The sequence below is a fragment of the Bos grunniens genome, chromosome 22, assembly GCF_055505025.1.
Source record: "Bos grunniens cultivar Pamir isolate PY7600 chromosome 22, Bosgru_T2T1.0, whole genome shotgun sequence".
NCBI lineage: Eukaryota > Metazoa > Chordata > Mammalia > Artiodactyla > Bovidae > Bos > Bos grunniens.
In genome coordinates this window covers 58,638,571-58,663,414 of record NC_141186.1, presented here as the reverse complement: position 1 = coordinate 58,663,414, position 24,844 = coordinate 58,638,571, and the positions used below count along the sequence as shown (strand labels likewise).

Genomic DNA, 24,844 nt, shown 5'->3' with positions numbered 1-24,844 from the left:
CCTCGAGGACATCCAGCCTGTTCCAGGGCTCTGTGGCTGTGGAGGCTGCTGCACCGGCTCTGCTTGGAGCCCGACCAGAGGGCATGGCATCCCCGCTGAGAGGGAGCCCGGAAGTCAGCCAGCCAGCGGTTCATCTCGGTACCGGACAAAAGCTTTGTCCTGTCACAGCTGACTCATACCCCTCCAGGGTGGCCCGAAGCTGGGAAAACCGTCTCCTCTCCTCTCTTCTCCTCAGGTATTTTAGGGGGATCTTAGCAGGAGGGGAGAACGCTGAGCTGAGTTGCAACTTCCGAGTGTCTTGGTTTTTGAAGAACCGTTCCAGCCCTGGTGTGTTCAGATGTCTTAGAGCAGCCTTTGTCTCTACCAACCTGGGGCTCGTCTTGGGGCTTTTGTCATTGGGTTTATGTTTTAAGAGCATGCCCGTCAATTTCTTTGCTGACTGACCTCCAGCACGAATCTCTTGAAGAAGGTGCGGCGTTATGGGCCAGGATGTCCCAGACGGTGCTTCTCAGGGCGTTTTATCCGGCGTGTTCCGGGGGCCGGGTCACCATCCACCTCTGCTCTGATGTTGCTCAGTTGTGTCCGACTCTCTGTGACCCCATGGACTGTAGCCCGCCCATCTCCCCTGTCCGTGGGGTCTCCCAGGCAGGAACACTGGAGGGGGTTGCCCTTTCCTCCTCCAGGGGAATCTTCCCGACCCGGGGATCGAAGCTGGGTCTCCTGTGTTGGCTTCTTTACCGCTGAGCCACCGGGGAAGCCCCCACTGGGCTGCTGTGCTTCCCTGTCAGCCGCAGCGCACGGATGTGCCCAAAGACGGCCCTGCATCAGGTGCCTCCCTGTGGTTCTGCTGTCTGCACCCCGGAAACCTCTGTTTTAGGGATTCCAGGCTGCTTTCCCATGCAGTCCAGTGACAGGGACCATTCAGACCATGAAGGGTCCGGTGGGAGAAGACGGGCGTTTCCCGGGGCAGGAGGGTGTATCAGACAGCAGCCCCATAGACCCCAGCTGTGCCAGGTTTGAGCGCAGCTGCCTCAGGGCCTGGGGAGGCAGGCTGGGGTCTCCGAGGACTCACTCGGGTCTCTTTCATCCCCCTGCCCCTGAGCCCCTGCCAGCTGCCGTCCAGGAAGCCAGGCCAGTTCTGGGCCTGGAGTGAGGGGACGGTAGCCTGGCGGGGCTGCCAGAGACGCTCCATCTCTCGGGGATGTGGAAGGGTGTGCCGTGGAGAATGGGCACAGCTGTGGAGGTGGTGGGGGAGACTGAGGCGCCCTTTCCCTGCCTGGTGGGGCGATGGGGACTCGGGGGAGTGCCTCGGAGGTGAAGGGAAGCCAGTTCCCAGGAGACAGCTTCAGGCCTGTGTGCCCTGACATCCCAGGTGAGTGATGCTCCTGCAAGATGCCCACATGCAGAGGCTGCAGGTCAGACATCAGGGAGCCCGCCTCTGGGTACCACGTCTGAAGCTCGCGTTCATCTTCCTCTCCAGCTTCACTGTGGCTCCAACATACCAGGCACCCCAGACACATTATCAGTTCTGCGGTTGCTGTTCAACTATCCGCTCCAGCCAGACAGGGTTTGGGGTATCTGTTTGTTTATCTAATACATTCACTGCCATCACTTCCACCGCTCATGCGCCTAGAAGGTGCTCAGCAAAGACGGACGGAATGAACTCGTGCCGTCCGCTTCGAGTAAGCCTGTGGGAAGCCATGTCTGTCCCTGGGGAGACAGGAGACACAGGCATCGGTGACAGCCATCTGGGACATGGCAGAGCCTCTGACCGAAGCCAGCCCAGGGTTCAGAAGAGCCCAGAGGTCACTTGGTCTGCTGGCTGGCAGGGGCCAGGGCAGTGGAGTCGGGGGAGGAGCACAGCGTGGAAATCTGACATTAATACCGCAGGACCTAATTCATGAAAACATCTAATTACAGGGTGCTGCGTTTAATTGTAATTTTGGTAATGACCTGCAACTGCATACAAATTATAGGGTAATCAACTCAAAACGTGCTTACAGCTGCCGTAAATGCCGTTTAATCTAATGGGGAGTGCCCCGGCCAGGGTCTGCGGGGCACGGACCAGGGCACGGTGCTGGGAACGTCCTCCGTCTGGCTTGTGATGTCCCCGCCAGGGGGGCAAATAGCGTGGAGCTGGGCTGTGAAGGCCAACTACCCTGCACCCCCAGCCCCCGGCCATGAAGGGGGACTTGCACACAGGCTCCAATTTAAACTGCAACAGGAGAGGCTGAGGTCAAACCCAGACTGAGCCGGAAGAGATTGGAAGGTGAGCAGGAAGGTCGACCTGCTGGCTGGTCTCGGCAGGTGGGAGCCCCGAGACAAGGGCTTGGCTGTGCCGGCCGCCTTCATACCTGCAGGATAGACCAGTTAGAGGATGGGGTGCCTGCGGGTGTGTTTTTATTTGGGCTGCTTCCCAGGTGGCATTAGTGGTAAAGAACCCGCCTGCCAATGCAGGCAGATGTAAGAGACGCGGGTTCAATACCTGGGTGGGGAAGATCCCCTGGAGGAGGGCATGGTAACCCTCTCCAGTATTCTTGCCTGGAGAATCCCATGGACAGAGGAGCCTGGCGGGGTACAGTCCACGGGGTCGCAAAGAGTCAGATGACTGAGGTGACTTTGCATGCACAGCGCTCTGAAGGGGCAGAGCTGCGCGTCCTGGACCGGGCACCCACGCTCTCGTAAGCGCATCCCCCCTCGGCTCCTGTGGTCGCCCTGCAGTGCCCTGCCTCTCACGCTCACGTGCACCATTACCGTCGATCTCGGCGGTACTGACTTGCCTGCACGTGTCCAGAGGCAGTGCCCCTGCTGAGAGGGAGGTGGGCTTCGGGGCCGGACACCCAAGGACTGAACTCTGCCCGCTGCCCCTTGCCGGCTGAGCGGCCTCGGGCAAGCGGTTATGTGCGTGCGTAAAACGCTCAGCTTGCAGGCTCAGGCAACATGTTCTCCAGCTGCAAGGATGGCCTAGCGTTGCGGTAAGAGTGTGGGCTCTGCAGCCAGCCACCTGGCTTCCCATCCCAGCCCTGGCACCCGTGAGCTTCGTAAACTTGCCTCCCCTTGGACAACCCTTGTTTCTCTGTCTGTAAAAGTGGGGATGGTTGTAAGGACTGCTGCCTAGCTCAGAGAGTCTGTGGAATGAATTCATGAATAGGAAGGGCTTCGATAAAAAGAAATGTCAGCTGTGAGTCTGCGCTGCGTGCTGGGAGTGAGCTGTGGGTAAAGCAGGGGACAGGCTAGCCCGTGTTCCTGCACAGGTGCACAAATCTCTCTCCTGGATAACTTTCCCTTGCTGATCTGCCTGGCGAACTCTTATTCATCCTTCGAAACCCAGCTGGTTTCCCCCTCTTCAGTCCAGTGCTGGCTGCTCTCCTCCTTCTCAGAGGCATCATCCATCGGGTGCCGCCTGTTCCGGTGGCATCACGTTTGCGAGGCCATTGGCTTGTTTCTGTCTCCGAGTGGGAGTGTTTGGGGGCACATTGGTGGCTGGCATCGTAACCGCAGTGGGCACGGCCGCTCAGAAGAACTTCCTAAATGTTGGTTGAACTGATCTGATTGAATTAGCGAGCAAGGAGAGGGGGGGACTCAGGGGACCCTATGCCAAGGTAGATGTTTTTGGATGTTTTGTTTAAAAAACGAAACATTCATAAGGGGAAATATATATATGTGTGTATATATATATAAAGCAGTAAATAATTACATCGAGTAAAAGTAACATTTTCCTTGTCAACCTCTTGATTCCTCTAGAGGCAGCCACTGTTGAGTCTCTGGTTCTCCACTGCACACGTTTTCTGTGCTTCTGCACACAATATGTATTTCTCTCTACACATGGACCCTCGAGACACACTTTTCTGCATCTCCTCTTTTAATCTGCTAGTGAAAATCCTGCCGCTGCGGAGTTCACAGACCACCCCACTGGTTTTCGTGGAACGTGGTGTTCCGAGGTCCGGGTACCTTGTGCTCTATTAAGCCTTCCCCCACCCTCCCCCCACCCCCCGCCGTGTGCAGACAATGGGCAGTTTCTGGTTTTCCCGCCCCTGGGCCAGGCTGCAAGAGCAAGTCTGTACGACCCCCAGCCTGTGTGTCTGCTGCAGCGGTGAGGTCCCTCGACCGGCCGGGCCTGCCCCGCACTGCTGGGCCTTTCCCTTGCTTTCAGTCCTTCGTTCTTTCCGTGGCTCTTTGCTCGGTTGTGCTGCTCTGCTTTAGAGGGTCTAGAAGCCTTACCTATCCCATGGCTCCTGCCCCGCTTCAGGGCTCTGATGGGAAACGCCGTCGAGGGTGAGAAGAGGGACAGATGGGCTTGTCCCTGAAACTTCCACCCCGATCAGCGCCAGCCAGCTGGGGCAACACCGCCCTGTCTAGTTTTAGATGGGTTTCTTTTCCTGCAGATGTGGAGTTTCTCAGCTGCGGAACCATGTCTAAAGGCCCTTCTCTCTCCATGTTCTAGATCCAGGGACCCTGAGGTCCAGGCAGAGGGGCTTGGAGGGCAAGGCCCTGCCTGGAGCAGGGTGTGGGGGGCGGGATGTTTGGGGGCAGCAGTTGACACTCCCTTTCCCCAGGGTGGGGGGCCCCCCATCGGGGGCCTGGAGCCCTGTCCCTCAGCCTAATCCCGTTTTCTGCCCAGCTGAACAGCGGAGAAGGCTTAGTTCTCGTCCCATTTTAATGCAAAGGAGGCTGCCAGGCCTGGCTTGTTCTGAGCCCGGTGACAGTGGCCGTGAATGGGGACCCCAGTAACCGGGGCAGAAGTGTGACAGGGCCCTCCATCATGGCATTGTCCGACAGCTGGGACGTTACGGCTGCTCCCAGAGCCTCCGGGGGCGGGCCGGGGGCCTCCGCCGGGTATGCTAAGCAGACAGGGGCCACCCGGCCTGGCCCGGTCAGTGCTTCCATTGTGTCCGGAGCTTGGACCTGAACAATTCAGACGGCCCCCCAGCTGCTGCCCCCCTTCCGCCCTCCTCCTGACACGAGGCCTGGACGTGCGGGTGTGGGTAGAGGGGCTCCCAGACTGCTGCCCTTGGAGCGGCCACTGCGGCTGCTGGGAGCCAGGGCAGGCACCCCTCTCTGGGGCTCGGCAGCAGCACTCGCCCCCAAGAGGAGCGTTTCCGAGTGCTCGCTGGGAGCACCTGCCAGGCAGGCCCTGCCCTGAGCCCCACGGTGACTCCAGGTCTGGTGACCTGGGCCGGACCCGGCACTCCCTCCAGCTTGTGACGGTCACACTGCAGACCAAGTCACCAGGCCTCGGGGGGCCCAGGAGGCGTGGTGGGGGACTGCAGGGGGCAAGGAGGGCAGCGCTGTCCGGCAAAAACGAGGTGCAGGCCAGGCGTCTCATGATGTGTGTGACTTCCACGCAGTCACAGTAAAAGAAAGGAAAGGGAAACAGGTGAAATGAATTTCAGGAGTACAGTTCATGGGACTTGCCCGAAATCTCACCTCAGCACATAACCTCTATTGGAAATACTATTAACGAGACATTGTGTTTATGAAACACACTGGGCCTTTGAAATCTGGTGAGTGTCAGACCCCTGCACCGCACGTCTCAGTCCTCTTGTATCTGCCGAGAGTCCACATGTGGCTGTTGTGCTGGGTGGCTCAGCTCCGCAGGGTGACCCCGGGCAGCCGCAGCTCCTGTCCCGCCCCTCTGGGGGGCTGGGTGGGGGCGCCGGGGTAGTGCAGGTCGGGGTGGGCTAGATGGGGTATCTCCCAAGCCCGGCAGCAGTCCCTTTGCTGGATCTGCCTTCACTGCACCCATTTCACAGATGTGGAAACAGAGGCCCATTCACACAGAGACGCGGAGGGAGGGCGCAGCTGAGCCACTCTCTGACCTGCCCCTCGTCGACATTGAGCTAGGAGAGTCCTCCCCACTCCAGTCTGTTCAAAGATCTGCGAAGCTCCTTCACTTACAAAGTGAAAATGCTGTTACTGCCCCCGGAGTGGGGGAAGCTGGGATGAGGGGCAGCTGGGTGGGGCGGCCTCTGGTACATGTGTGCTGAGCAGCTGTAGGGAAGTCACTGCCCTCCTCATACAGCGTCTGGCGGGCACGTCCAGGGTCTCTGCACCCACAGCAGGAAGGCGGACACTTGCAAGCTTTGAAGGGCGGTTCCCAGGCCAAGGGTGGGAGGGCAGAGGGGGTGGGTGTGGACACAGCGCCCCTCTCCTTCCCCCTCACCAGACCCCATTGATCACAGGAGGCTCCCATCCTCAGAACCACAGGCTCGCCTGCTCAGCCAGTGCATTTGCGACTGGACACCTTCCAGGGCCGGAGCGGGCACAGCTGGTACCAACCGCAGACTGAGTTATGCAGCCACCAGACACAGGGCGGAGGGGGCGAGCCTGGAGGAGGTGATGGGGGCTGGGACACGCAGGTGTGGGATGCCCCCACCCTCTGCCTCCCTGCCCCTCTTCTCCCCGACGCCCCAGCATCTGAGCCTCCCCCAGCCCCCGAGCCTCCCCCCAGCCCCCATCCGCCACCACTTAGATGGGCCAAGCAGCTCCATTAGGCGGAACTGGAGACTGAGGCCCGGAGGAGGGAAGGGGCTTGTCCAGGGTCACAGAATAAGTGACCTCTAGAGTCTGGGACCCTTTCTCCTGGTCCAGAGGTACCTGGGGACCCTCCTAGCAGCCTGAGTCACACGCTGTCGCCCACGTGCTCCAGCACTTGGGAGGGTCAGCCTCAAAGCTCTCAAATCTGCCCTCTTCCTGGCCTTGGATCTGCTCTGCCTGCCGGAGGCTGCGGGGCACATTGCTTCACCTTTACGTTCTCCGTGATGCTAACCCAGTCGCTTCCCGCTGAGTCTGTTTCCTCATCTGTAACGTGGAGAGTGAATTTCACAGCTGGTTTCTGGAGAAGGAAATGGCAACCCCCACTCCAGTGTTCTTGCCTGGGAAATCCAACGGACAGAGGAGCCTGGCGGGCTACAGTCCATGGAGTTGCAAGAGTTGGACACGACTTAGCAGCTAAACCAGCACGGAGCAGTTGGGGGCCACGTGAGAAAGACCATTATAGCCTCAGCCCTCAGGACACACTTGTCTGACCCTCGACCCTGGGCATCCTAGGTCCTGGCCTGAGCGGGAAGAACTGGGGAACAGTGAGGGGTTCCACACTAGCCTCGTCCAGGGAGACCTTCAAGGACAGGACACGCAGGCATGGGTGAGATCACCTGGACACAGACGTGGAGAGAGCAGGGAGGATGGGCTCAAAGCTGGACCGACTTGAACTCGGGTCCCATTAATCAAGGTCTATACCTAGAAGAAGGGAGGTGAAGTTGTGCTTAGGCTGCCCAGCCCCTCCTGGCTCCTGTGCCTGGAGCTGGGTGAGAGGAGCCAACCAGGTTTGGGAGGTGACTGCACACACCACTCAGTGAGTGAGGCTGGGGAGATGCCCAGCTCCGTCTGAGTCTCTGCCGGCTGCCCCCGGTAGGGGAGGAGGTGGGGCTGTGCGCCCAGAGGGCCAGGCGGGGCCCCGGTGGCCAGAGCACAGAGTCGGGCTCCCGCTTGGCTTGGGGGAGCATGTCCTCCCAGGCAGGCTCGGCAGAATGGGGCGGGCTGACGCGTAGAGGGGGAAGCGCCACATTCAAGGAGCCTCACGTGGAGGCTGATAGATGCAAAAGTGGGCTCTGGTGTTGAGTGGGGGGCGGGACTCCGGGGTCCACAGGGCCCCTCCTGCTCAGAGACGCAGGCCTCCAGCGGGGAACAATGTTCCCAGGGAGCAGTGGGAACCACCGCTGATTACAAATTGCTCTGTGATTTTTCTCCCGTTACCAGGGCGACAGCAGGCTGAGCATCTTAAGCAGCAGTGGGATGCAGCCGGATCTTTTAAAGCCGTAGATGGTTCCCCTTCAGGCTCCACACATCCTTGCTCCACCCCCCACCCTCCCTTCCCCTTGCAGCTCCAGTTCTCCTTAACACTGTTCCGTCCCTTCCTTCCTCTTTCCTTCCCCCTCTCTTTCCCTCCCACCAACGCTGCGCTCACACGAGGGGTCGTACCTGCTCCGCTCTCACCTTCACACGCTGAGCCTCGACCCTGCTCCCCTCTCACCTTTACACGCTGAGCCTCCTCCCTGCGGTTCAGGGCTTCTTGCTCCCAGATCCTCTGGGCCTCAGTTTCTGCATCTGTAGAATGGGAAGGGTGCGTGCCTGGGTCATGCCCACCCCATCTTCACAGGGTCACATCCACTCACCCTGCAATTCCCGGGCCAGTGCCCCCTCCTGCAGGAACTCTCTGGAGGGCTCCAGGCTGCAGCAAAACCCTCCTTGACTCATTCATGTTCACACGTGGGTTCTTTAACCTGTGCCGTTTTGTGCAGTACCCACGGGCCCACGTGTGGCTACTGAGTCCTTCACATGTGGCCGGACTGTGTTTTAAGACAATGTTGGGGATATATTGGGTTAAACAACATATATTATTAGAGTGCTCGCATTGCCTTCTTTTCACTTTTAGAAAATTTTAAGCCAGCTGAGTGGTTTGCATTGTGTTTCTGCTGCAAATGGCGTTAACACGGGTAACCACGGAGCAATGGCAATGGTGGCAGCTGCTGTGGACGGAGGTGGGGCTCGTTTCATGCGGACGGAACCCCGTGACGCCGTGTCCATACTGTCGGTCTGATCACCAGGGAGAAGGAGGCGCGGAGGAGGAAGTTGCTAGCCGACGGCCCCCTGCTGGGAGGCTGTGCTAGGACCCCGTCTTGGTGAGCGTGGGGCGGGGTGTGTGTCCTTAAAACAAAGCTCACAGATGCGGGGCTTTAAGGCAGAGAGCGGGTGGCTTCAGAGCCGATGGGGCTGAGCGGGTGCTGCAGGGTGTTCAGGTCGGTAGCAAGGTCAGTGACCGCGTCCGGGGCGTCCGGGCGTGGGAAGTGCTGAGACGGTCCTCCCGGAGCCTGGAGCCCCTCGCCCGCCTCATCGCCCCAACCTCTGGCATCATCACCTTGTCCGAGTGGGCCTAACAGCTGGGTCCCACCTGCTGCCGTGTCCTGAGCCCGCACGTGTGCGGCCTCGTAGCGGCTTCTGTGACTCCCTCATCTGTGAGCTTGGTATATTCAGGCGTGTGTGTCTAGCACACGTGCACCTGTGGACGGGAGCCCGGCAGGCGCCTCTGTCCATGGATGTGTGTGTGTGTCTGTGTGTGTGTGGCTTCCCAGGTAGCTCAGTGGAATTGTCCAGGCCAGAACATGGGAGTGGGTTGCCATTTCCTCCTGCAGTGACTCTTCCTGACCCAGGGATCGAACCCGCGTATCCTGTAGCTTCTGCATTGGCAGGCAGATTCTTTACCCCTGAGCCACCTGGGAAGCCATAGTACACACGCACGTACTGTATCCAGTGTGTGCACACATACACACGCGTGTACATGTGAGCACACAGCACCTGCACGTGTACACACATCTGTGTGCTTCACACAGTGGCACATAGAGACGTATACACACGTACGCATCTATGTATGTGAACTGGTGTGGTCAGGCATCTTCAGTTTGTAAAAACTGTTAGAAAATGCCAGTTGGATGCCAGGGTGAGGCGGCTTCCAACCGGGAAGCGGGGAGCACTTTCTGTAGCCTCCAGGGCATACGTGGATCACTGTGTGCCCAGCAGGCGTCTAGCACGGTGCCCGCAGCCCCCGGGGCAGGACGACACGTTCCGTAAATGGATGAACGTGCTTGCGAGACAGGGGCCCTGCACCCAGGACTCTGCATCATCTCTGTGGCCAGCGCCTGGCCTGAGCACCGGGCCTGGCTCCTGGCAGCGTGCTCGTGGGCAGGCACGTGTGTGCGGGCAGGTCGTGCGCCCCTTGGACCCCCGGCTTGGCCATCGCTCGCTCTGTGCAGACAGCTGGGCTGGCCCTTCTACACTGGCCCCTGCAGACCGCCTGGCGGCCCTGCTCCAGGCCCGGGGGGCTGACCCTGGGGCGGCTCCCACAGCCTCCCAGCCGCTGGGCAGAGGGTGAGTGGGGCTCCCTGCCCCTCCCGCAGGCTGGCAGCAGGGCAGGGGGGCACTGAGTCCACCAGGGCCTGTGGCTCCTGCCTGGCCACCCGCTGCTCCCCCGGGCACTGGTTCCAGCTTTTCCGAGCCTCAGGCCTCAGAGGGAACGTCTCCCCGCCTGCACCCCCATATCTTCCTGGCTTCTCTGGCCGGCGCCTCTGAAACGGTGTGAATCACCCACCCACAGGCTGCCCGTTCCCCGCCAGGACCCCGTCCGACACACCAGGCAAGTCCTCCTGCATAGCTAAGTCTCGGTTTCTGTGAAATGGGCGTGCTCACAGGCACCACACCCTGCTGAACAGGTTAGGGCAGAGAATCCCAGTGGCATAGCCAGCCCATCGCCCGCTCCTGGCAGACGGCTCTTGTTTAACTGGGCTGCAGGGGGCAGGCGGAGAGGGCTCCGCCACGGCCAACAGCTTTGACTCTGGAGCTGGACGGTCTGGACTGCGATCACATCTTGGCCGTGTGGCAGCTGTGTGACCTTGGGCCAGTGGCTCAGCCTCTCTGAGCCTCGCCTGTAAATCGGGAGTGGTAGTTACTAGAGCACCTCACACATGAGGACTCTGCACGCTCACCAGCTGGGCTGTCCCTGCCCTTCCCGAGTGGCCACGGATGCCCCCGTGTGCGGGGGAGAAGCTGAGCGCCCGTGGTCTGCAGGGAGCAGCAGGAACCCCCCACCCCCAGCATTTGCAGAGTGGAAGCTGAGACCCCAGCACACAGGGCCTCGTCTGCCTCTCCGGTCACCCACCTCAACTTCCTCTGCCATGTGGCTGGCGGGTGGACGTGGCCAAGCGCTCCTGGAGGCTGCATGTGGGTCCTCTCTTCTCGGACGGAGGGGTGTCAGGTCCTGGGGCTCTGTGGCCTCAGGGTATGCGCCCTTCCTTCTGGGGTGTGTGGGGGGTCACTCCATCTGCCCTTGGGGACACACAGGGCCTTCCACCAGGCCAGCAGCATCACGGCCCCTCTCAGGGCAGGCACCCCCCACCCCACCCAACCCCGGTCGTGTAACCAGAGCCGCAGCGCGGGGAGCCTGGCCCGGGCCGGATCACACAGGTATCAGCTCACCGCCTGGGTCCCGTTTCCCTTCACACGAGGACAGCTAACAATGGCCGACAGTCCCCACGGGGGGCCCGGCTCCCCGCCTAGGGAGAGGCCCCGGTGAGCTATCGGGCCACACGATCTCGCCCCTCAGAGAGGCTGCCCTCCCCTGCCGACAGGGTGCACAAACAGGGCCTTCAGCAGCTGCCAGCGCCCGGGGAGCGGCCGGAACCGGCCCCCCGTGCCAGCCAGGCCGCGCGGCTGCCTCTTCCCCTCCGTGTGAACCTGCCCCCCTACACCTGGGCCTGGGTTTCACCCCATGAAAGCGCTTTGTTCCCGGGCCTGGACGAAACTGGGCCCTGCCGGGCGAGGGGCTGCCCCGCCTCCACCCACAGAGCCCGCTGCCCCCCGAGGGCCCTCAGACCCCGGCGGGCTGAGGCAGCATGTCCAGGAGGCAGGCAGGGTCGGGGGTGGGGGTACTGCTGGGCGAGGGGGGCGAGGCTGCTGTCGCCTCAGGTGGCCTTAATTTTGTCTCTTTCCTGCCCCACTGGACGCCGGACTCCTTTGCTCTAGAAGTTTCTCTGCAGCGGCGCACGGGAGGCCAGGACTCATGGTCCAGGAGGACAGGCCCAGGCCTTCCTGGGGAACCCAGGAGCCTTTCTGACCCCTGTGGAGCCCTCTCGACTCTTCACCTGTGGGTCCAAGCTGATGGCGGCCGCTGGCCCGGTTGCTGCAGGCTGTGGTTCTCCGCAGCACAAGCTGGCGGTGGTGACCTCAGGCCGGGCAGAACTGTAGCCAGGTGTGAGGGGTCCCCACGGGGACATGCAGAGGCCAGGCTCCCCTGAGACCTTCCCAGCCACACCTTTCAGGGGCTAACCCTGAAGACGCCCGGTTGCAGGCTGAGACTCGGGGTTCTTTTTTTTTCAGTATTTGTTTGTCTGCACAGGTCTTCATTGCGGCACGTGGGGTCTTGGGCCTTGGCTGCGTTATCTTCTACGTTGCGGCACGTGAACTCTTAGTGCCGGCATGCGGAATCTAGTTCCCTGAGTGGGGATTGAACCAGGCCCCCCCACCACGTGGGGAGCATGGAATCTTGGCCACTGAGCCACTAGGGAAGTCTGGGACTTGGGGCTCTTGAGGGAATTCAGCCCACGCAGTGGCCTGTCCCCCCCAAAAAAACAGGCTGTAGGTCTGGGTGGGCCAGGTGCTGGGCGAGCCGGACCGTCCATGAAGTAGCCGCTTGCCCTGTGTGGCGACTCACATTTGAGAAAGATGAAATAGTGTCTCCTCCATCGCACTGGCCGCGTCTCACGCGCTCCTGGCCAGGCGTGGCCGTGGCTGCCACACTGCTCCACGTGGAATTGTCTCTGGGCGGCGCGGCCGTCGAGCCCGAGCACAGTGGACTAACACACACTTGCTGGGCACCTGCCGTGTGCCAGGCCCCACCCTGACTGTCTGCAAACCGGCGGGTCGGAGGCGCCCTCTGAGCCTCGCTGCTCACTCTCCCCACGTGCGTGTGTGCGGCATGCACACTGCTGGCGCCAGAGAGAGCAGGGTCCCGGCCAAGCTCACAGCACACGGCAGAGGCACGTGGGGTAACACAGCCCTGAGGGTGATGGTCCCCAAGGGAGGTGCAGGCCGGGTGCTGGGAGCTGGTGTGGAGGAGCCCCCAGCCCTGAACTGGGGCAAGGGATGCTTCTGTTTCTCCACCCCGAAATGTGCAGGCTGGGCTGAGAGTGAGTGCCAGGGTTTCCGGTCTGAGGTGAGCACCCACGACTCCCACCACCAGTGTTCTGTGGACCCAAGATGTGCTCCGTGCATCCAGGGACGGGGCGGCCACTACCTCCTCTTTAGCAAGACGCAGCCCAGCCTGTTCATGGCTGTGGCAGGCGGGATAATGGCCCCCCAAATCACCTGTGTCCTGGTACCTGGAGCCTGAGTGTGTTAACCTCGAGTGGCAGAAGGGCTTTGAATATGTGGATAAATCTAGGGTCTTGAGATGGGGGATGAGCCTCAGTTGCACAGATGGCCCTGATGTGATCATCGTGGCTTCATGAGGAAGGCAGGGGGTGAGGGACTCTGAAGACGGAGGAAGGGGCCAGGAGCCGAGGAGTGCAGGTGGCCGCCAGAAGCTGAGAAAGGTGAAGGCGTGGGTCTTCCTCTCAGAGGCCCCAGAAGTGACCAACCCAGGCGGCACCTGCCTCCAGCCCAGGGAAAGTGACTGCAGACTTCTAACCTCCAGACCTGGAAGTGGGTAAGTCTGCACTCAGTTTGTGGTCATTTGTTACAGCAGCAAGAGGAGTCGAATACACTGCATAGTGGTCAGCATCACGGGTTTCAGCACTTGGTCAGTGTCACGGGTTTCAGCGCTTGGTCAGCATCACGGGTTTCAGCGCCTGACGGAAACAGCTGTGAGTCCCAGCTGCTACCATTTCTAAGTGCGCAATCTCGGGCAAACGGCTCCATTTCTCTGTGCCTCAGTTTACCTTAGCTGGAAAATGGGTCTCATAATGATGCCCACCTAATAGGGTTCAGTGCAAGCAGGTTATTCAGAAAATGCTCCCTGTTGGCATCATCGTCAGAATCTCTTGAAAGGCAGTGTGTGGTTTGTGACGGTGTGGTATCCAGAACAGGACCCTCTGGGCTGTAGAAGTACTTTGTCTTGCCTCAATGAGTTTATCCATAGAATTGCAGTAGTGACGGGATACTGTGAAGATTAAACGAAATCCTCTGCATATCTCACTAGCATGGTGCCCGGCCTCTGGTAAGCATTTTGTCGTTCAGTCTCCAAGCCATGTCCGGCTCTTTGCAACCCCACGGGCTGCAGCACGCCAGACTCCTCTGTCTTCCACCGTCTCCCGGAGTTCTCTCAAACTGATGTCCATTGAGTCGGTGAAACGATCCCCTTCATGGATCACAGCCTTGTCGTGGTGAAGGGGCCATGTAACTCAATGAAGCTAGGAGCCATGCCATGCAGGGCCACCCAAGATGGACGGGTCATAGTGAGGAGTTCTGACACAACGTGGTCTACTGCAGGAGAGTGACCACCCACTCCAGTATCCTTGACTGGAGAAGCCCATGAACCGTAGGAAAAGGCAAACAGATATGACACTGGAAGATGAAGCCCCCACCCCCACCCCAGCCCAGGTCGGCAGGTGTTCAGTGGTAAGCATTTAACCAATGCTAATTATTACTATGGGTTTCCCTTATAGCTCAGTTGGTAAAGAATCTGCCTGCAATGCAGGAGACTCAGGTTCGATTCCTGGGTCAGGAAGATCCCCTGGAAAAGGAAATAATAATAATTATTATTGATGTCATTGGATACCCGGCCCCAGTGCCCCATCCTGGGAGCCCCAAAGGCCTGGCTGAGCATGTAGCCAGGAAGACTGCCCGCGGTGCCCAGCCTGGGGAGCAGGCAGGTCAGGGCCGCGCTGGCTGGCTGGGCCTAGCTCTCTGCATCTCCGATTGCTCTGCACCCACGCCCCTCAAGCTGTCCAAACACAGGCCGGGTGCCCCAAGAGGACCCCCAAACAGCAGCCCTGAAAAAGGCTGGCGCCCACAGCGTGCCCTTATTTGCTCTCTCACAGCCCCCGGAGCCCCCTTCCCTCTGCGTGTTTGCTGAGCTTCCCGGCAGCTGTCGGCTGTGCAGGGCTAGCCACCCGGTGGATCAGGGCCCCGGAGCTCAGTCCTCGACCTTAGCTCCCAGACTCACCTCTTGTCCCCCTGGCTGTCAAGAGTCATTGAGGAGCGGCCCAAGCCAGCATTGCTGAGCACCCCTGTGAGCCTGGCCCCCTTCGCCACGGCCCACGGAGGTTGGTTCCTCAAACCTTCCCGGGGACACTTTGAGCTGGTACCTTCTTTCCCCATCGACCAGTCAGGAAACCAAGGCACGGAGCCGCCAGGTAGAGCCCCAAGTTCTCACCACTCCTGGGGGTTAGGTCTGATCTCCAGGAACCTCGGCTGCTCTGTGTGGTCCCCTCTGAAGCTGTCACGTAGAATCAGGGGCTCAGAATCACGTGATGGAGCATTTTAAAGCAGAGTTGGATATAGGAAACCGAAGACAGAAATTCTCAATGGCACTATGAGATCTTAGAGGGAAATCAGAGATCCTTTACTGTCAGGCTCCTTATGTCTCACTGCCAAGAGCCCCTGAATGTCCCGGGGTCCCCCACCTGTTCAGTCCTTCCTAGGAGGCTGGGAAAGACTGAAGGCAAACAGAGAAGGGGGTGGCAGAGCCTGAGACAGTTGGGTGGCATCACTAATGCAATGGACGTGAGTTTGAGCAAGCTCCGGGAGTTGGTGGTGGACAGGGAAGCCCGGCGTGCTGCAGTCCATGGGGTCCCAGAGTCAGACACGACTGAGCCACTGAACAGCAACAGACACGGGTGCACCTCCTTGCCCGGGCCCAGCATGGGGCTCTCTCGCTCCCCTAGCCCGCACATCCTCCGCGAAGCCCCCTTCCCACTTGTCTGCATAAATTAGCACCCCCGCCTCAGAGCATCTGGTGACAACCAGTGCCGTGATTCTGCAAGGCCTGCGGTTTTCCTGTTGATTTCACGGCCATCCCAGGGCGGGGGGCGGAGGAGCATCAACCCCAGGAGGGGGGCGGAGGAGCATCAACCCCAGGCGGCGGCAGCTCTAGTTCCCCAGCAGACAGCCCCCTCCCCACCTTCCCACCATGGCTGTGAAGGGACCTCACGCAGGTCTCATCTTGGGAGGGGAGTGGCTTAAAAGTCCCTTGACTTCCTCCAACAAAGGGAAGCTCACTTCCTCAGGGGCTCTCCAGGGCTGAGCCAGAGTCATCCTGGGGGAAGACCACCCCGCTTCAGTGGTCCCATCAGAATGTAAAACCCACTACTGTTTGACCCAGAACCCCCACTTTTAGGGGGCAGGAAAGCTATGACCAACCTAGACAGTGTGTTAGAAATGCAGAGATATCACTTTGCCGGCAAAAGTCCATCTGGTCAAAGCTGTGTTTTTTCCAGTAGTCACGTGCCGGAATGTGAGAGTTGGACCATAAAGAAGGCTGAGCACCAAAGAACGTATGCTTTGGAACTCTGGTGCTGGAGAAGACTCTAGAGAGTCCCTTGGACTGTAAGGAGATCACTTCTTTTCACAGAGGCTGCCCCCTGCTTCTTGCAACCGAGGCCAACTCCTTGCTTTTCCTGAGTCTGCAGAAGCCTCGTGGTGGGGCAGGCAGGGGCAGCCTCTGTGGGCAGGAACTGGCCCAGAGGGAGCGACAGGCCGAGTCCTCAGGGTGGGGGTGAGCGTGGCAGGTGAAACCAGCCTGGAAGCCCCAGCTTGGGCAGGCTGCAGGCCGGTCAGGAGAGGTGGGCTGCAGCAGAAACCCGGTCCTGGGGCCCCTCTGGCCACGGTAAGGAGTTTGAATTTATTCCAGTTTGATAATAAACCATCACAGTGGCTGAAGGAAGGAGCCAGAGGAGCAGGCAGGGGTGAGAATGCAGTGCGGCCCGTCCCAGCAGGGAGAGCCAAGTGCAGCCAACCACCCGAGTCCAGGCACCCCGCGAACGTGGGGCCCCTGCCTGCTTCCTAAGGAGACGATGCCTTGGAGCAGGGAGGTTGGTCAGACCGGGGTCTCGGGCGGGTTTTCTCAGGTGGTAGCCACAGTAGAAATAGAGCCATGGGTGTAAGCAAACCATTCACAGCAGAGACGGAAAAGGCCCAGATGGGCAAACTCACTGGTGACCAGGGAAGCCCAGGTCTCGCCTGCATCTAGTAGACTGGGGCCGGTGGGGCTGGGCAGTGCCAGGTGAGGATGTGGGCGTGAGGGCCCCCTGGTGCCCTGCGTGGGAACAGTAGCTGGTGGGGCCGCCTCCAGGGCTCAGCAATTCTGCTCCTGGAACTGGTCCCCAGACTTGCTCACAGGTCCCTGTGAAGCCCCCGTCCTACAGTGCTCTCTGGGGCAGTGAGCTCACAGATGCGTGCACTTGACCTCATGATTGCACTGCAGAAAGAATCTCTCTTGTTATGCCCATTGTACTGCCGAGAAGACTGAGGCTCAGCAGGTCGGATCCCTGGTGCCCAAGGCACTGAGTGTCCGGAGCTAAGGTCTGACCCTGAGGCAGCTGTTGTGTGTCTTCAGTTCCTGACCCAGTTCCCATCACAGGGGCGGCTTCTGCTTGGATGGTGGCTGAGAAACCGGCAGGAGGTGGGCGTTCAGGCTGCACTCTGTCCGTCATCAGGAGAAGGGGGCGGCAGAGGATGAGATGGTTGGGTGGCATCACTGACACAATGGACGTGAGTTTGAGCAAGCTCCGGGAGTTGGTGGTGGACAGGGAAGCCTGGCGTGTTGCAGTCCATGGGGTCACAAAGAGTCGGCCATGACTGAACGAGGGAACAGGATCCTGGCATGAGTCCGGGCTCTGCCACTCAGCAGCTGTACGACTTCAGACCGGCCGCCCCTTTGCTCAGCATCCTCCAGCTTCCCATCTATGAGATGGGCACAGGGCACCCACCTCAGAGGCCTTAGTGAGGTTTCCTGGGCCAACCCCTGACACAACTCTTTCTTCTCTTCCTCCCCACTCCCCAGGCACATGGGAGAACTCTCCCATCACCACTGAAAATTCAGTAAGGAAGGCTTCTCAGAGGGGCGGGACTCATGGAAACTGGTTTGCAGAAGCTGAATCCAGGCCTTCACCCCAGCCGCCATCCCTCCGTTAGGCAGATAGCCCAGCAGGGCTGCTGGGCTCTACCTGAGCAGTGCTGCCTATCGGGGGCCAGGGGCCCTGGGTGCTCTGGATGGAAGAGCCAAGGTAGGGGAAAGGCAGACGCCCCAGGGGGGTGTGGACAAGCCTGCACCCGGGCCTGGGGGCATGTCGAGGGGTTCATAGCAACCAGGAGCCCAGCCCTTTTCTGAGCACCAGAGCCGCACCCACCTGACTGCCTGGGCAAAGACCCTTGAACTTGGCACCCTAGCTCAGCCTGGGCCCAAACCGAGCAGAGAGGCCAGGCGCTGAGCCGCCAGCCTTCCTCAGGGTCAAGCTGGCCGCTGGGCTGGGGTGGCTGGAACCTTCCAACTCTCAGAGGCAGGGACCAGGAACCAGTGGGGCCCAGCTCACAGCCTGCCTACCACCCGGGGCTCCCCGGGCAAGTGTCCCACCCATCTGTGCCGCCAGCAGGGCAGCAGCGGTGCCTGGTCACCGGATTGCTGCGACCGTGCAGTGAGCCAGTCGGGGCATTAGACACACAACGCGGATAAGCCCCTGGCATTGTTATTCCTGCAGATCCTCCGGGGAGCATGAGGGCCATGGAATCCCATTCGTCAGGACCGTCAAGTCAGGAGAGCCCAAGTTTTGCTGCAGTAACAAAAGCCCCAAATCCCCAGTGGCTTTAGTGCAACAAAAGTTTCCTTTTCACCCATTCAACATGCCCCAAATGGGCTAGCTGTGGCTTTGCTGTGTGCCGTCGAGTCAGGCTGACGGGGCAGCCAGCATCGGGAATGCTGCCAGTCGCTGTGGCAGAGAGAAGGAAGCAGGGGCTGCTGCCAGCTCCCAGGGTGTCTGCCTGGACACGAGACGCATGACTTCCCCTGCAAACTGGCCAGTGCGGGTCACACGGCCAGCCGCAAGGCAGGAGCATGGCCCTGGACGCACCTGAGGGGTGGAGAAACAGCTTATGTGTGAGCAGTGCCAGTGACCACCTGCCTGCCCACCCGACCTCCTTTATTATTGTTCAGTGGCTCAGTTGTGTCCAACTCTTTGCAATCCCATGGACTGCAGCACACCAGGCTCCTCTGTCCTCCACTATCTCCTGGAGTTTGTTCAAACTCATGTCCATTGAATCAGTGATGCCATCCAACCATCTCATCCTCTGTCGTCCCCTTCTCCTCCTGCCCTCAATCTTTCCCAGCACCAGGGTCTTTTCCAGTGAGTCAGTTCTTTGCATCAGGTGGCCAAAGTATTGGAGCTTCAGCTTCATCATCAGTCCTTCCAATGAATATTCAGGACTGATTTCCTTTAGGATGGACTGATTGGATCTCCTTGCAGTCCAAGGGACTCTCGAGAGTCTTCTCCAACACCACAGTTCAAAAGCATCCATTCTTCAGTGCTCAGCCTTCTTTATAGTCCAACTCTCACATCTGTACATGACTACTGGAAAAACCATGGCTTTGACTAGATGGACCTTTGTTGGCAAGGGACTGTTGGCTGTAGGACTGGAGTCTTTATAAAAAGAGGAAATATGGACACAGACATGCGTTGAGGGCAGACAGTGTGGAGAGGGTCATATACAAGCTGAGGAGAGAGGCCTGAGCAGACAGTCTGCCACGGCCACAGAAGGAACCTGCCTGCTGATGCCCTGATTTGGGATTTCCAGCCTCCAGAACTGAGAGGTGATAAATCTCTGTTATTTAAGCCACCGAGCCTATGGTACTCATACCGAGGCTGATAAGAGTCCTGTCTCATATGGAGAGAAGTACATTAGAGGTGTGCACAGTGCTTAGAAAAGGGCCTCACTCCATCATTGATGAGGCAGCTGAGGCCCGGGGAGGCTAAGCAACTTGCCCTGGGTCACACAGCTCCGGGGTGCCTGATCTCCTGGTGACCCTGCTGAGCTCCAGTGTGAAGTCCCCTTCCGAGGGCGCTTTGCTGGGTTCCTGCCAGCCTGGGCCTTCTTTGCCCGTAGCTGGGGCTCAACCACGCCAATTGATCATCCTTTCAGAGGTCAAGGGAAAAAAACAGAACAGCAGAGAAGGGGGCCAGGCTGGCGGAGGTAGGCTCTTACTCAAGGAAGTAATTATGTATTAAGTGGAAAAGTCCACCGGTGTGTTTAGTGATTCAGCATCGCCGAGTCCCTGAGGGATGTGCAGCCCTGGCTGCCTTCCACTGGCAGGCAATGTGTCAGCATGCCCACCAGCAGTCGCCTCTCTGCCGCCATCCAGGTGTGCTGGCGGGTAGGGGCCAGAGGCAGGTGGACTGAAGGTCGCTCCAGGCAGAAGACCTTCCCCTGGGGAGAGGGCCTGGCGTTTCAGGATGCAGCGGCCTGGCACCTAATCAAGTACTAAATCACAGGCCCTGAGAGCTAAGCCTCAGTTTCCTTGTCTGTAAAATGGGTATCTCTCTGAAGAGGAAGCTCCAGGACCTGTGGCCTTTCAAGAACCTGTTGCCGGCTGGCCCCTCCCCAGCCACGCCCCATGGGAGGTCAGAGAGGATCAGGGCGAGGCTGCAGAACACACAGTCCTTCCCGGGGCACCCAGGGTGGGGGTAGGGGGTGCATTTTGCAACAGCTCTGGGACGATCCTGCCAAGTAGCCCTGACCAGCTTTGCGGGGGGCGGGGGCGGAGCCAGGGCTGGTGTGTGGGGTGGGTAAGTGGATGCTATGGACTGAATTTTAGGGGAAAGTTTACTAGAATGAAAAGCACCCGCGATCACTACAACTCTGCTCCCAACACCCCTCCATCTTAGCCCTGGGGAGGGGGACCATAAAGCACATCAGAGAGGGGAAGGGGTTGGCCTCAGGGTGCACAGCCAGAAAGCGGCCAGGCCACGCTGTCCGGCGGGGACCCTGAGCACCCAGAGCAGGCCTGGCACAGCTAGAGTCACCAGATTTAGCAAATAAGCATGTAGGACACCAGTTAAATCTGAATTTCAGACAAACGATGAATTAGTATAAGTATGTCCCGTGTAATGCTGGGTACACGCTTGTACTAAATGTTTTGCTTATCTGAAATTGAGAGTTACCTGGGCACTTCGTATCTTATTTGGGACAGGGAGAGGTGGGAGATGGTGGGGTTTCGACTTGGGGTCTCTCAGGCCAGAAACTCTGTGTTTCAGTCCTGACTACCACTCACTGGTCCCACAACCCTGTTGGGTTACTCACAGCTCAGCCTGGGTTTCCTCCTCGGCCTTGACATTACCGCCCGCATAAGGCTGGTGTGAGGATTCCCTGAGATGACCTTGTAAAGCCTTCAGCTGGGGGCTGGGCGCAGAAAGGACTCAATACGCGCTCCCTGTGTGTGTCCTCCACTGAGTCTGGGTGCACAGAGGAGCTGTAATCAATCATTAGCCACGTGTCTCAGGCAGCAGGTCTCAGACACTGGGGGTCTCAGGGCCCCTTAGCGTTTAAAAAATCATTGCAGGCCCAGAGCTGTTGTGTATGTGTGTATCGACATTTGCAGCGATGGAAATTAAAGCTGAGAAAAAACAGAGGTCTTTATGCATTCGTTGCTTCATGACAACGAACTCACTGTACTCACAGGAATAATGCACTTTTTTTTAATGAAAAATAGCTCTGTCTTAAAACCAGCAAAGCAGCCCAGAGTGGCCTTGTGTTTCACTTTGCAGCTCTCTTGAGCGAGGTTAACACAAGGCCAGCTGGGTTCTCACACCTGCCAGGGCTTTGAAGCTCTCGCGAGATCACGCCTCACGTAGCCTCTGGAAAACTCCGTGGAACGCCTGCCTGCGAGAAAGTGAGAGTGAAAAATGCAAATCTCTTACTATCATCAAGAAAGTAGTTTTGATCGTTTGTTCTCTGGATCCCCTGAGAGGTTCTGGGACCTCGCTTTGAGAATCCCTGTCTAGGACTCCTTTTGGGAAGATGCCCCCTGCCCCGCCGACCCCTGAGCCTCACCTGGCCGCGATGGCGGTGGGGCTGCCCCAGGCCTGGGCGTCGAGGTGGTGGTCCGGGCGCTGCCCACTCCGCGGCGGGCCTTCCCAGCTGCTGTCGGCGCTGAAGGCAACGGGGTGTCCCGCTGGTATCTGCATCCATCCCCCCATCTCTCCAGGTAAGAGGGGCGAGCTGTGGTTGGAGGCCTGCGTCCTGGGCTGAGAGCCGGGGCTTGGTGGGGGGGAGGCGGGGTCACTGCCCTGTGGGAACAGGGCTCGGGCCTCGGAGGTGGTCTCTTTACACACATAGAGACACACGCACACACCGTGCACACACTCGCTGGGGGCCTGCACAGGGCGGGTTCCGGGACCGCGGGTGAACGGTGAGGTCTGATGTGGCCTCCCAGGGGATGCTGGCTGCCTGGTCCGTGTCTGGCCTCTGGGTGGGGGGCCTCCCGTGGGGTCTGTCTGGGTCTGGCCTGGGCGGGTGCGCATGTGCCCTCGCCGTGTGGGTGTCTGGTCTGCCCCTTGGGGTGAGCCCCTCCGGTGTGTGCAGTCCCCCTGGGTGTCTGGCTCCTCCCGCGTGTGGCCGCGGGTCTGTGCGTGCCTGCCCACGAGCACGTGTGTGACACTTCCTTTGCGTCAGAGGCGGCCATCCTGGGGGCGGAGCCGGGGGTGACTGCAGGCTCTCCCCTTGTCTCCAGCACGTTCTTCTGGGGCCAGGAGCGTCGTCGTGGCGACCAGCGGCCACCTTGTCAATGGAGCAGATGGGCCTGTGACCACGTCCAGGGGCTCCAGCTGTCCCTGCCACCCCCCTGAGCAGCCCCCAGGGGAGGCCACCTCTGTCCCCCAGGCCTGGGCCCCAGAAGCCCACCTGAGCCCGCTGCCCCCCAGCCTCGGCCCGGGTAGGGGCCTGGCACGTCTGGGAGTGGATGTGCATCTTCACTCACTCTTTGTTATTGTTGTTTTTATTTTTATTAAAAATGTTTTTTTTCTTGAGACAGAGTTGGTAGACAGTATTATGTAAGTTTCACGTGTACAACATCATGGCTCACGGTGCACAGTTTTTATAGAATACGGGCGGCACTCCCTGCGCTGTGCACGGTGCCTCTGTGGCTCCTTTATTTTATACGCAGCCCCTGTCCTGCCCTCCCCACTCCCCTCTCCCCGCGAGTAGCCGGTGGCTTGTGCTCTGTGCGGGCGAGTCTGTTTCCTTTTGTTATACTCGCTAGCTGTCCTTTTTAGATTCCAGGTATAACTGATATCACACACTATTTGTCTCTGACTCATTTCACTTAGGGTGATGCCCTCCAAGTCCGTCCATGTGGCTCCAAATGACAAACTTTCATTCCTTTTCACGGTTGAGCAGTATTCCTGTGTGTGTGTGTGTGCGTGTGTGTGTGTGCGCGTGCGTGTGCACACATATGTACCATATCTTCTTTATCCGTTCATCTGTTCATGGACGCTTAGGTTGCTCCGTATCTTGGCAACTGTAAATAGTGTTGCTATGAACATTGGGGTGCATGTATCTTTTTTCAATTACTGTTTTCATTTTTGTTAGATGTACACCCAGAAGTGGAGTTGCTAGGTCATATGGTAGTTCTGTTTTTTAGTTTTTTGAGAAACCACCGTATTATTTTGCAGTGTCTGCACCAATTTACATTCTCGCCGAGAGTATACAAGGACTCCGTTTTCCTGCATCCTCACCAACATTTGCTATTTGCAGTCTTTTGGATGATAGCCATTCTGACAGATATGAGGTGATGGCTCATTATGGTTTGAATTTGCATTTCTCTGGTGATTAATGATGTTGAGCATCTTTTCGTGTGCCTGATGGCCATCTGTATATTTTCTTTGGAAAAATGTCTATTCAGGTCTTCTGCCTGTTTTTTGTTTTTTGTTTTTTAATTAGATCAGTTTTTTTGTCTATTTCCAGTATAAGCTGTTTATATACTTTGGATATTAACCCCTTATCAGTCATATTTGCAAATATTTTCTCCCATTCAGTAGATTGTATTTTCATGTTGCTGATGGTTTTCTTTGCCATACAAAAGTTTTTACATTTAATTAGGTCCCATTTGATTCCTTGTTTGTTTTTTGCTTTGGAGACAGATCCAAAAAAAAAGTGTTGCTACCATTTATATCAAACAGTGTTCTGCCTATGTTTTCTTCTAGGAGTTTTATGTGTTTTGGTCTTATATTTAAGCCTTTTAATCCATTTTGAGTTTATTTTTGTATATGGTATGAAAAAATGTGCTCATTTCCTTCTTTTACAGGTAGCTGTCCAGTTTTCCCAGCACCGCTTATTGAAGAGACTGTGTTTCCTCTGTTGTGTGTTCTTGCCCCCTTTGTTGTGGGATAATTGGCCGTAAGTGTGTGGGTTTATTTCCGGGCTGTGTGTTCTGTCGTGTTGATCTGTGCATCTGTTTCTCTGCCAGTCCCAGACAGCGTTGATTACTGTAGCTTTGCAGTATAGTCAGAAGTCAAGAAGCGTGATTCCTCCTGCTCTGTTCTTCTTTCTCAGATTGTTTTGGCCACTTGGGGTCTTCTGCGTTTCTATACAAATATTAAAATTATTTGTCCTCATTCTGTGAAACGTGCCCTTGGTGTTTTGATAGGGATTGCGTTGGATCTGTAGATTGCCTTGAGCAGTGTGGTCACTGTAACAGTCTCTGAATATTTTAAATCCTTTACTTTTATTGGAGGAGAGTCAACTTACAATGTTGTGTTAATGTCAAGTGCACAGCGAATTGATTCTGTTACACATATACGTCTATCTGGGCTTCCTTGGTGGCCGAGCAGTAAAAAGAACCTGCCTGCAATTCAGGAGACTTGCAGGAGAGGCAGGCTTGATCCCTGGGTGGGAAAGATCCCCTGGAGAAGAGAATGGCAACCCGCTCCAGTAGTCTTGGCCTGGAGAACCCCACAGCGCCTGGTGGGCTACAGTCCGTGGAGTCGCAGAGTCGGACTCAACTGAGAAACTGAGCAACACCTCCAAATACATGTCTTCACTATTTTTACGGCTCTTTTCACGTCTCGGCTATCACAGAATGCTGAGGCGCGTTCCTGGCTGGTTTCTCTCTCGTGTGTGGGGTGTGTGCATGTAAATGCCAAGTACCGGGTTTATCCCTCGCCACGCGCTTCCCCTTGGCGAACCGTAAGTTTGTCTTCTATGTCTTTTAGTCCGTCTCTGTTTTATAAACAAGTTCATTGGTATCTCATTTTTAAAAATTATATTCCACATATGAGTGATATCATGTGATGCTTTAACAACATTAATT

The 24,844-nt window shown here is 57.9% G+C and overlaps 1 protein-coding gene and 1 long non-coding RNA gene across 3 annotated transcripts; one reads left to right on the top strand and one right to left on the bottom strand.

Annotated features, from left to right (window-relative positions):
- The first annotated feature begins 2,058 nt into the window (after positions 1-2,058).
- On the top strand, positions 2,059-24,149 carry LOC147348738 (uncharacterized). Of its 2 annotated transcripts, XR_015151960.1 has the most exons (5): positions 2,059-2,269; positions 21,303-21,742; positions 22,268-22,468; positions 23,208-23,323; positions 23,840-24,149. It is a non-coding gene; the product is annotated as an uncharacterized LOC147348738 (long non-coding RNA). The 2 variants fall into 2 exon arrangements; XR_015151961.1 differs by lacking the exons at positions 2,059-2,269; positions 22,268-22,468 and having other exon boundaries at positions 21,603-21,742.
- LOC147348739 (uncharacterized) lies at positions 21,220-22,298 on the bottom strand. The gene is made up of 2 exons (XM_086368946.1): positions 21,589-22,298; positions 21,220-21,417 (listed from the first exon to the last, which is right to left on the bottom strand). The coding sequence occupies exons 1-2, from the start codon at positions 22,056-22,058 to the stop codon at positions 21,375-21,377; spliced, it is 513 nt and encodes a 170-aa protein (XP_086225072.1). The 5' UTR covers positions 22,059-22,298; the 3' UTR covers positions 21,220-21,374.
- Positions 24,150-24,844: the final 695 nt, after the last annotated feature.